This window comes from Galeopterus variegatus, unplaced genomic scaffold (assembly GCF_000696425.1).
Source record: "Galeopterus variegatus unplaced genomic scaffold, G_variegatus-3.0.2 Scaffold3332, whole genome shotgun sequence".
In the NCBI taxonomy this organism is placed as follows: Eukaryota; Metazoa; Chordata; class Mammalia; order Dermoptera; family Cynocephalidae; genus Galeopterus; species Galeopterus variegatus.
Window position 1 is genome coordinate 148,000 of NW_007729443.1, and position 12,437 is coordinate 160,436.

At 40.2% G+C, this 12,437-nt stretch overlaps 1 protein-coding gene across 2 annotated transcripts; it reads left to right on the forward strand.

Annotated features, from left to right (window-relative positions):
* Window positions 1–41: 41 nt before the first annotated feature.
* On the forward strand, window positions 42–8,054 carry TIMM8A (translocase of inner mitochondrial membrane 8 homolog A (yeast)). 2 transcript variants are annotated; one of them, XM_008584675.1, is made up of 3 exons: window positions 42–249; window positions 1,784–1,974; window positions 7,937–8,054. In XM_008584675.1, the coding sequence occupies exons 1-2, from the start codon at window positions 118–120 to the stop codon at window positions 1,943–1,945; spliced, it is 294 nt and encodes a 97-aa protein (XP_008582897.1). In that variant the 5' UTR covers window positions 42–117; the 3' UTR covers window positions 1,946–1,974; window positions 7,937–8,054. The 2 variants fall into 2 exon arrangements, with proteins under 2 accessions (XP_008582897.1, XP_008582898.1); XM_008584676.1 differs by lacking the exon at window positions 7,937–8,054 and having other exon boundaries at window positions 1,784–2,838.
* Window positions 8,055–12,437: the final 4,383 nt, after the last annotated feature.

A 12,437-nucleotide genomic window follows, 5' to 3' on the forward strand; every position in this document is an offset into this window, starting at 1 on the left:
TACGCTCGCGGGGGCGGTCCCCTAGGCGGCGGGTTGTGGTTCCGGTTCCGTCGCGGAGACACGTGAAGGTCGGTGAGTTGGTGCGGAGTCCGTCTCGGCACGCGTAGTCGCGCTGGGATGGATTCCTCCTCGTCTTCCTCTGCGGCGGGTTTGGGCGCGGTGGACCCGCAGTTGCAGCATTTCATCGAGGTGGAGACTCAGAAGCAGCGCTTCCAGCAGCTGGTGCACCAGATGACTGAACTTTGTTGGGTGAGGATCCTGGGGCTGGGACCTGGACGCTGTACCTACTTTCCCTCTGCCCTTGCCCCACGGGACTCGCTACGACGTCGGGGATTCGGGGAAGGGGTAGATCCGGTAGCGCCGCTTGGTTTTCTCAGACTCCTCAGGTCGAGCCGGAAGGGAGAAGGGTGCCTCCACTTCTCTGGGGATTGTCACTCTGGACCTCGGCTTTGTTGGCGCAGAGGACTGGGGATCAAAGAAGACTTATGCCGCTGTCCCACTGGCACTTGCAGGCACCTGGGGTTGACACTGTCTAGTGCTGGTCACCAAGACTGATTAGAGCCCCCAGGACTGAGATTTTGTCTCTAGAACGCGAGTCCCAGAAAGTCAGTGAATGTGTTATTCCTCGACTCCTCGGGATTTACCTTGATTACCTGGTTGTTCTAACCCTGCCCGGTGAGAAATGAGTGGCTCTGGACCACTGACTATAAAAGTGGCGTAATCTCTTCCAACATGCACACTTATTTGCCTTCTTGGTGGATTGTTGTGTAATACCACGCCGTTTTGGGTCTGAAGGTGGAGGAATTGAGTCTGCCCTATGAGGGGACTTTGGCAAAAAGGTGGAAAGCATTTGTAGCTTGAGATCAAAGTGTTCTGGTTGCTAAGGACATTATACTGCCCTCCCTTGGCTACAGAATTCAGAGGCCAAGGATAATTCCCTTGGATTTGAAGGGTCTGAGGCTTGTGTACACAGCAGAAAATAACGAAATTCATTCGAACCACTGAACTTGAACTATATATGGTCATCGGTTTCCATAATACCTTTCCTATAAATTTATGGTATTTCCGGACTATGACCATTACCAAATGCTTACTTCACTCTAGAGTGCTTTGATTCTTTTTTTTTTTTTTTTTTTTTTTTTATTCTGTGATTCATTGTATTTGGGCCAGGAGGGAGTGTGGTTAAGGACACCTTTAAGAATCTGTAAGCAATGGGCCCTTTAGGAAAGTTCATACAATTTTCCATTCAGCGTGAGAGGATTTAAGAAACTCTGGCTTAAGTAGACATGGTTACAGAATCTCAGGTCATGGATTTTCTTTTCTTTGGTAGGTTTTAGGATGTCTTGCTGTAACGATTTATCCTTTCACCCTTGTATTCTGCAGTTAATGTAAAGGCGTTTAATGCAAGCAGCATCGTGGAGTTACAACCAAATTCAGTGAAAGTTTACTTCACTTTTATTTTGCCATTTTTCTTGCTTAGTAATATCTCAGCTCCACCATTTCTGGCCCTGTGTCTTTAAGCAAAGTGTCTGTATACCAAAGCTTCCCTCTTTGTATACAAATAAGGATTAATAATAATGTCTATTCCATAGGATTGTTGTGAGAATTGAAGTCTGTAGAAAATTGCTCGACACTTGGTAAGCTGCCAAATGTGAACTATTATTAATATATCAGATACTGTTTTTAGGTGAAATTTGTCCTCTAAGCAACAAGAACTTACCCTCCACCCACCCCTCTTTTTTACCTGAGTTCCCTTTGTGATTCTGTATCTTATCCTGTGCAGGAGAAGTGCATGGACAAGCCTGGGCCAAAGTTGGACAGTCGGGCTGAGGCCTGTTTTGTGAACTGCGTTGAGCGCTTCATTGATACAAGCCAATTCATCTTGAATCGACTGGAACAGACCCAGAAATCCAAGCCAGTCTTCTCAGAAAGCCTTTCTGACTGATCTCAGCATTACCTCTTTGGAAGAGGAAGGTAGTCAAGAAATGAAGAGTTGTTGATGGGATGGTTGAAAAAATAGTTATGGGGCATTGGCTCCCACCTTTTGTCACTCTTTGGATATCCTGTCATCTGAGAATGAACAAAGACCAATTTTTGTGTGTGTGTGTGTGTGTGCGGTTTTAGGGTCATGTGTATTTGTTTGTGTTTTTTTAATGCTAATCTTGTGAAAATAATTGCCAGACGAATGGAAAACTATTAGATGCCTATTACTGTATGTTGGACTGTGCTTTTCTCAAAGTCCCATTAACTGCTTCTTGTAATTTTGATAGTGGAACTGCTTTCTATAATTTGATCGTGGGACCACATAGGTAAAATCTCTCATTTGTGTGGATTCATTTCAGATTGCTGGGAGATCTTTGTGTCTGGCAGGAAGGGCAGCAGTGGGGGGAGGAGTAATTTGGTACTTAACTGTGGGCCTCCTTATCTAGTGTTTGACTGTCAGTGCTGGGGAAAAAAATCTGTGGAGTGTTCACACAGTTCACTTCAGCTCCCTAGATTATCTCCTTCCCCTATACTATTATTTACGTGACTATCTATAGTAAAGTATGGTCTCAAGGTAGTACAGGCATCCTGAGAGTCTACAGGCCTTTAGTTATAAAGGAATCTAGCCAGTGAACATAATTCTTATTACTAGACTGCCACAAAGAAAAAGTTAGCTTACCCTGTATATCAGGGTATAAAAAATTCAAAGATGTGCCTAAATCAGTTATAAAGATTTAGGCCAGTCAAAAACTTAACAGCAGTTTCAGGTAGAGGTGCATGCCTAATGTTAATTAGTATAGATTCCATTTACTGCATTTTTTTGGTCACTGAAATAAAAGCTTCTACAAGATCCAACTCTGTGATTGAAAAGACTTTCCAGTCTAGTTATCATCTGCAACCCAGAGAGATTTAGTATGGGCTGATTCCAAGCCCAAAATGTAGCCAGTCTAGGTACTTGCTCTGTGCAAGGTACAGCATGGTATTCTAGGGGGTCCCTGACCTTTTTGTGACAAAAAAGAACCTTGACATAAGAGGGGGGAAAGGAATTCCATGTTGACGGTCAAGTCCTGAGTGTAGTAGAAGATGTTCTATTGACTGGATTCCCCTCTTATTTCAAATCCTAGTAGACTGGAGTATAGACCTAAAGTAGGACTACTTATTGGTAGCCTCTAGTGCAAATCCGTGAAAGTTGGGGAGATACACATTTCCAGAAGCCTCAAGTCCCTGTTTAGCTTTCCCACATATAGGCAGGCACTGTAAGAAAACTTTAAAAAATCACGATAACACAATTCAACATTTAAGTGCCTACTCTGTGCCAGACACTGTTTTTAGTGACAGGGATTTAGCAGTGCACAAAAAAAGTCCCTGTCCTTGATGTGCTTATGTTCCAGCTAGGGGGGACAGGCAGTAAACACATAAATATGTGAATATAGTAAGTGCCACAGAGAAAACGCAGAGTTAGGGTGCCAGGGATGCCTGTGGGGCACTGTTATTTTATATGTGATGGTTAGAGAAGGCCTCCTTGGGAAGGTGGCATTTCAGCATGGACCTGAAAGAACTAAGTGATCAAGCCCTGTGGGTATCTAGAAGAACATTTCAGGCAGAGGTAACCGCAAGTCCAAGGGCCCCATGGTAGGACCTGCATGCCACGGTGCCATGAAGAACAGTCAAAAGGTCAGCATGGCTGAAGTAAAGTGAATAAGGAGAATGGTGAGAAATAGAGGCAGAGAAAAATACATGAGATGGTTTGGGGCTGAGGGGGAGGTGTGCACTGACCGTGTCAGGCCTTGTAGACCATTGTAAGAACTTGGGTTTTACTGAGCACGATGGGGAGCCATTTGGGGGATTTTAGCAGACCAGTGGCGTAATATAACAGGTCGTAGGAGAGTCCGCCTGCTGTTTGGAGCACATGCACACGGTGAAGAAGAAGTAGTAGTAGTAAGAATTTTGAAGTCCAGGAGAAATCAGTTTTTTAGGGTATCTGGCATATACCTTGTATTTATATGCCTCTGTTGATTTTTTTTCCCCTACAAAATTTCATGTGTTCATGTAAAACCTCAAGTAACAGAGAAGCGTTTAGTCTCTTCTTATTCTTCATTCTTCCTTATTCTTCCTCCTTACATTATTTATTGTGTTATTTATTTTATTACAACATCATTCTTCCTATTCATTTAGTGTTAAAGTATTTTCACTACATGTACACACAAACTTAAATATCTTTGCTTTACAGTGGTATTGCTTGCTCAGCTATTATACATAGTGAGAAAGAAGGTCTATTCGATTTACACAGTGTGTGTGAGCACCAGCGTGTGTTCAACACTACTAGGCACAAGACAATGGGAAAGAAAAGGAGTAATGTTTGCCCCTGTTTTCAGGAGGTCAGTAAACACCAGAGCTACAACTTGGGCTTCTGTTTGTTTTGTCAGTCTCAGAAATTCTTGTTCAGAACCTTGATAAAAGGGTGGCACTTTCAGCCCTGATGACATTCAAAGTCCTCAAATATTCAGGGTAGAAAATTCAAGACTCAGCTATAAAATAAAAGGATTAGATTAGCAGACCATTTTTCTGAAATGAGATCTCACTTAGAAGTTGATATTTAAAATAGAAGAGCCAAGCTGCTCTGGTGGTAGGGGTATCCAGAAGCCTGCCTGCTGTCTCCTCACCCACCTGTATCCCCAGTGTTGTGTACGGCACTGTCTTGGAGCCTCCAGGGTTTTACCAGACGTACTGTAAAAACTGGAACCAGTCTGTCCCTAAGGTCCCTAACCATGAGTCCGTGAACTAACATTAGGGATAACTGATACAAGGAAATCAAGCAGGAACTTCATATGTACTTATGATAAACAAATCTCCATAAGGAGTTTGAATTCTAAAATGTAACAGGTCAATAAACCCCATGTAAAATGTTCCTTATGTGGAATAATGGAAAGCAATTAATGGTCCTTTTTAAAAAAAAAAAAAACAATTTCCCCCATATCAATACTTTAATAAAAAGTCTTAGCCTAGGGAGGTTTTATTTCAAAGACCACTCAATAGTACTTCTCTTGAAACTCTCCATATTCTACTTCAGCTTTATTTTTGTTGGCATCTTCTGGACTCAAAATAGGTTGATGGAGAAAGGTCTGGTATCCTATATCTTCATTCTGTGTGGGAGTAAGGGTATTGTTCAGATTTATTGATCTCAAGCCAAAGGGCAACAGGTACGGACCAAAAGGAACATCTTGAAAGGCATGAAGTAAAAGAGGCCAAGAACTATGGTACGTAAACCAGAGATGGCACCGCTAAAGTTGTTGAGGTCATATGCTGCTATTCTTTGAAAAGAACAGCAAGCAGGTCATGGCAAGGAAAAGGACATACTACATGGGAAGGACAACAGAGGTACTAGAAATATCCAAGGCCTTGTTTATATAGTTAATTTGAATGTTTACACAAAGCACAAAACAAATCGAGAGCATTTAGCCCAGGGCTGGGTTTGTGATTGACTTCCCTAAAATAGCTGCTTCAAGGCAACGTCCAAACCTTTGACACAGAAATAAAATGATAATACAAATCTTTCCACGAACGTTTGAAGTACTCTCGTATACACCAGGAGGTTACTCTGGCCATAGCAAGGTCCCACTATGAAGACAGACAAGGTGGAACTGACCACAATACACAAGGCCAAAACAATGAATCCTGCAATAAAAGAATTGAATTATTCTTTTAATATTTATATAAGAATTGCTAAAGCAATTTGACAAGCCATTACATTCTTTAACACTTTAACAAGTGAACAATTAGCCACTCAATGTATGAACTAACAAAAATTGTATATCTAAAGCTATATCTTGCAAAGAATCACTCTAAAAAGGCAAAACCTATACATTATAATTATAGCATTCTCTACTACGCAGAAATACACGGAAGGGACTATTGGGTAGGATATGGCCAACCAGGATTCTGATGTACTGATCAGGAACTCCAGATGAACAAAAGAGCCAACAGAATTTTGAGAGGTATCAAATATAATACCATAATGACAATAGCTTTGCTTTACTGAGGGTGTGCATACTATGAGGTACCACACACTGTACTATGTCTTTTACATGCATCATCTTTTTAAAATTAAAACAATTCAGAGAGGAACTATTATTACCATACCCATTTTACAGATGGAGAAGCTTAGGCTCAGGGAAAATAACTTACTCAAGGTTACACAGCCAATAAGTTGTAGGGATGGAATTTGAAACGAGGGAGTTTGACTCCAGAGCTCATGGTCTGAACTATTATACTAAACTGCCTCCCAATGTACTTTTGTACATAGGAAGTAATGTTTCTCTAAAAGCCTGAGCCAAAATAACTGGAACATATCATTCTAGAGATAGCATGGTATAGTGGAAAGAGTACAAGTTTTTGAGTGAGGTAGAACTGGGTTCAAATCCTGACTGCTGACACCTGTGACCTTAGAGAAGTCAACCTCTGATCCTTTGTTTTTTATCAATAAAACTGAGATGGTAATACCTACCTCACAGGGTTGTAAAATGAGGTAACATGTAAAGCACTTGGTGTGCTGCAGATGCTTTAATGGTAGCTATTATTTATTTTTAAAATTTTTTTGTCTATTATTTATTATTACTACTACTATCATTCAGAACTGGGCATTTTTGGTCATCCTGACAGTCAATGTCTGGGAGAACAAGAGAAAAACAAGAAGTCACTTCACCAAGCTGATTAATTGATGAAGTGGCAGGGCCAATGGAACATACATTAAGGATTTTTAGTTTTATCTCACAATCAATAGAAAATTATTGGAGGATTTTATACAGTGGAGTAATATAATGATATTTGCACTTTTTTTTTTTTTTCTTTTGTCTTTTGACTTTTTCCGTGTCCGGCAACGGATCGCAACCCTCAGTGTTGCCCCTGTACCGGACCGGGGACCGGCAACGGGATTGCAACCCTCGGCGTTGCTCCCGCGCCTCGCTCAGCCAGTGAGCGGGAACCGGTCTGTATGTGGGATCTGAACCCTCGGGCGGGAGCGCCTCCACGCTTCCCAAGCGGCGCACTATCCAGTGCGCCACCGGGCCGGCCCGATATTTGCACTTTTTAATGACAAAAGTACTCCATGCATATTTGAAAATTTTCAAACAATATGGAATCGCTTAAAATAAATAAAAGTCCTTTCCTTACCCTCATACGAGGGTAATTCAAAAAGTTTGTGGAAAAGTGGAATTAAAAGATAATCAGAATCCTTGAACTTTTTGGAGTACCCTCGTATATGCATTTAGAAAGATCTCTAACAGCTATATGGAGGTTGGAGTAAGGCAGAGAGAGCAGTAATGAGGTTATTTCACTAGTTCAGGGAAGAGACTTTGGAGGATTGAATTAAGATAGTGGAAGCAGGAACAGAACGGGGGCATATTAGGAATATGGGGGTGCAGTGAGAGAAATCTGTAGTAAGGTGGAAATGAAGAAAAACTGATAATGATAGGATAGGAGGTAGGGTAGAGAATAATGTGCCAGTGAGGATGCCTTGGGGCTCAAAGGACAGGAAAAGTGACTAGAGAGGAAGATAGAACCGATCACATTGAACAGACAGCAGAGGAAGTTACACAGAGGTTATTCCCAATTCCATACCTCTGGTGTCTGGGTAACCTTTGGAATTATTTATTGCCCCCCCCCCAATTTAAGGAACATAAGCATACCCCTAAAGTCAGAAATTCTTAAAAGATTACTCACAAATACAATGTTCTATAAACTTTTAACAGGAAAATTTAGAAAAAAGCTGCTATGGTTTGGATGTCCCCTCCAAAACTCATGTTGAAATGTAATTACCATTGTAACACTATTAGGAAGTGGGACCTTTAAGAGTTAGGCCATGAGGGCTCTGCCCTAATGAGTGGATTCATGCCGTTATCACAGGAGTGGGTTCCAAAAAAAGGATAAGTTCAGCCCAATTTTCTCTCTCTCACAGGTTCACTTGCCCTCCCACCTTCCGCCACGAGATAACGCAGCCCAAAGGCCCTCGCCAGATGCCGGTGCCACGCCCTTGAACTTCCTAGCCTCCAGAACCATGTGCCAAATAAAATTCTGTACATCATAAATTATCCAGTCTCAGGTATTTTCTTATAGCAGCAAAAAACAGACTAAGACACAAGCCAAAAGAAAAAGAAAGATAAAATATCATTTGAGTTTTAACATTGTACTTTGATAAGGAAGGGAGGAAGGAGTAGAAGGACAAAAAAGAAACAGTGGGGAATTGGGGACTCAGCAGTAAACTGTACTCCAGGCCTGTAGTAATTTCCTTAAAGCTTGAACTATTTGCTACATAGTGTGACTGACCTGATGTACTAAACCAGTGTTCAAATTAAAAATGTAATGTGATCACGATATTGCTAGAGGTACCTTGTCCACTATAAAGTAAACATAATCAACACTGCCTACTTCTTTTTGAACAGCTATTCTTCATCATCCTTGTGTGGCAGGATACACCACCAGGTGTTAAGAGTTAATCCCCATTTTTAAAACTCTTTTTTTTTCCTTCCCTCAGATAGGTCCCAGGGATGCTTTCTTTTCTTCCTTAAAGCTGCCAACACTTTGGAATTCTTACTCCCATCAGATTAACATTATCCCTAATTCTCCCCACTGAAGACAAGCACAGAGACCCTTAGCATTTTAAAGGCTATACTTTGAATCACTATGGGGAAATAGATGTGGGACAACACAAACAATAAATCTGGGGAAATTGCAAAGGCTATGGAATTTTGCAGATTTCTAATAGTCAACACTGGTTCATATTCCATTCCTTACTGATATGGTGATTACCAAGGTCCCCCTTGGTCTTTATGCTTGAGTGGAGTTTTTTATCAAGCTTCCCCATTTGACACAAAACTCAGAAGCCATAAGATAAAAGGCTGTTAATTTTGTTTACATAAAAAATCCTGAACAAACACTTCCATAAGCATAGTTAAAAAAAACCAACACACGGGGAACAAATATTTGAAACTTTTCCACAAAAGGCTAATTTCCTTATTATATAGAGGGCTCCTACAAATCAATAATAAAAGATCAATAATTCAATATAAATATGGGCAAAGGATATTGGGGGGGGGTTGTTGTTCTTGTTTTTATTGGTTATGAACATTCATGGACTACAAAGCTAATTGTCACCACTCATGCCCAAGATGTCATGGCCAGATGTACTGGCAGCATGACCATTACCACAAATTGTGATTATACCCCATGCCCCCCACCCAATTATCCCCCCAATTATCCCTGGCCTCCTTCCCCATCCGCATTTCCCCACTCCACTTTGTATCCCTAGGTATGTTCTTTCCCCTGCATGTCCAACATTGTACTGTGGTCTTTCTTTCCTTCCTTCTTTCTCTCTTAGCTCCCACTCATGAGTGAGTACATGTGGTATTTATCCCTCTGTGCTTTGCTTATTTCACTCAACATAAGTTTCTCCAAGCTCATCCATGTTGTTGGAAATGGGAGAATTTCATTCTTTTTTATGGCAGAGTAGTATTCCATGGTGTATATATACCACATTTTCCTTATCCAATCATCCATCGATGGGCATTTAGGTTGGTTCCATATCTTGGCTATTGTGAACAGAGCTGTGATGAACACGGGAGTGCAGGTATCCCTTTGACATGATGATTTCCATTCCTTTGGGTATATACCCAGAAGTGGGATTGCTCAGTTGTATGGAAGATCTATCTGTAGTTGTCTGAGAAACCTCCATACTGTTTTCCAAGCTGGTTGTACTAATTTACAGTCCCACCAACAGTGTAGGAGCATTCCCTTCTCTCCACATCCTCGCCAGCATTTGTTATTCACTGTCCTTTTGATTATAGCCAGCCTAACTGGGGTGAGGTGATATCTCAATGTGATTTTAATTTGCATTTCCCTGATGACTGGTGATGTTGAGCATTTTTTTCATGTACCTGTTGGCCATTTGTATGTCTTTCTTTGAAAAATGTCTATTCAGTTCCTTTGTCCATTTTTTAATTGGGTTATTTGTTTTTTGCTATGTAATTGCTTGAGTTTCTTGCATATTGTGGATATTAATCCCTTGTCAGATGCATAGTTAGCAAAAATTTTCTCCCACTCTGTAAGTGGTCGTTTCACTCTGTTGATTGTTTCCTTTGCTGTGCAGAAGCTTTTTAGTTTGATATAGTCCCATTTGTTTATTTTTACTTTCATTGCTTGTGCTTTTGGTCTCAGGTTCATAAAGTCTGTTCCCAGATCTAGTTCCTGAAGTGTTTCACCTATATTTTCCCTTAGTAATTTTTCAGTTTTAGGTCTTATACTTACGTCTTTAATTCAGTTTCAGTTGATTTTAGTATATGGTGAGAGGTGCATGTCTAGTTTCATTCTTCTGCATATGGATATCCAATTTTCCCAGCACCACTTATTGAAGAGGCAGTCTTTTCCCCAAGGTATGTTTTTGTTGCCTTTGTCAAATATCAGATAGCTGTAAACCTGAGGGGTGATTTCTAGGTTCTCTAATTGGCTCCACTGGTCTGAGTGTCTTTTTTATGCCAGTACCATGCTGTTTTGGTTACCATAGCTTTGTAGTATAATTTGAAGTCAGGTAGTGTTATGCCTCCAGCTTTATTTTTTTTGCTCATGATTGCTTTGGCTATTTGGGGTCTTTTTTTGTTCCATATGAATGTTGAGATTGTTTTTTCTATTTCTGTGAAGAATGTCACTGGGATTTTGATGAGGATTGCATTGAATCTGTAGATTGCTTTGGGTGGTATAGACATTTTCACAATGTTAATTCTTCCAATCCAAGCGCATGGAAAGTCTTTCCATCTTTTTGTGTGTTCTTTAATTTCTTTCAGTAGTGTTTTGTAGTTCTCATTGTAGAGATATTTCACCTCCTTGGTTAAATTGATTCCTAGGTATTTTATTTTTTTCATGACTTTCTTGATTTCTCTATCTGTTAGCTCATTATTGGAGAATATAAATGCAACTGATTTGGGGGCATTTATTTTATATCCTGCAACGTTACTGAAATTATTAACCAGGTCTAGGAGTTTTTTTGTAGAATCTTTAGGTTTTTCTATATATAGTATCATGTCATCTTCATATAGGGACAGTTTGACTTCATCTTTTCCAATCTGGATGCCCTTTATTTCTTTCTCTTGCCTGATTGCTCTGGTTAGTACCTCCAGTACTATGTTAAATAGAAGTGGTGAGAGTGGGCATCCTTGTCTTGTTCCTGTTCTTAAGGGAAAAGCCTTCAGTTTTTCCCCATTCAGAATGAAACTGGCAGTGGGCTTGTTGGGTTCTCCAGAGAAACAGAACCAATAAGATATATATACACAGCTATACAAGGTCACTTAAAAAAATTCATGGAAAAATAAAATTGAAAGATAAAATGAATATTTCCATCAACTTTTGAAGTACCCTCATAGAAGGAGATTTATTATGAGAATTGGCTCATGTGATTTTGGAGTCCACAAAGTCCCATGATATGCCATTTGCAAGCTGGAGAACCAGAGAAGATGGTGGTATAAGTTCCAGAGTCCAAAGGCCAGAGAACCAGAGTTCTGATGTCCAAGGGCAGGAGAAGGTGGATGACCCTGCTCCAGAAGAGAAAGAATTTGCCTCTTCTCTATCTAGGCCCTCAACAGATTTGATGACCACTCTTATACTGGTGAGGGCAGACCTTTCTTACTCAGCCTACTGATTCAAATGTGAATCTCTTCCAAAAACCCCCTCACAGACACACCCGAAAATAATGTTTTACCAGCTATCTGGGTATCCCTTAACCTAGTCAGGTTGACACATAAAATTAACCATCACGAATACAAAAAGACAATTCAAAGAAATGGAAATACAAATGGCTCTTGAACATGTGAAAAGATGTCTATCTTTAAGAGAAATTTTTAAAACCTACACCGAGATAATTTTTACCTATTAGACTAGCAAAGCAAAAGCCTGATAAAATACTGCTGTGTGTGGGTGTAAGGAAAACAGGTGGGAGTATAAATTGGTACCACCTCTATGGAAAGCAGTCTAGCAGTATCTGCCAAGTTATAAATATGCAAGCCTTCCATTCTAGAAACCTGACTTCTAGGAATTCATCCTATGAATATACTCACATACATGCAAAATGACATATAAACAAGGTTTGTAATAAAAATGAACTGGAAACAACCCAAGTGTCTCTTAGTAAGATACTGTATTTATTAAATAATGTTCCTACAATGAGGTATTTACTATGCAGTAATTAAAAAGAAGGAGGAACCTCTTTATATACTGATATGGAATGATCTCCAATACATACTTGTATTGTTAAATTAAAAATCCAAGATTCAAGACCTAGTATGCTACTGTTTGTGTAAAAACAGGGCATGGGGGGATTAAAATACACATATTTGCTTGAATAAGCATAAATTATCTCTTGAAGGATATTGTTAACATTGGTTGCCTCTGGGGAAAGGGACTGGGTGGTTGGA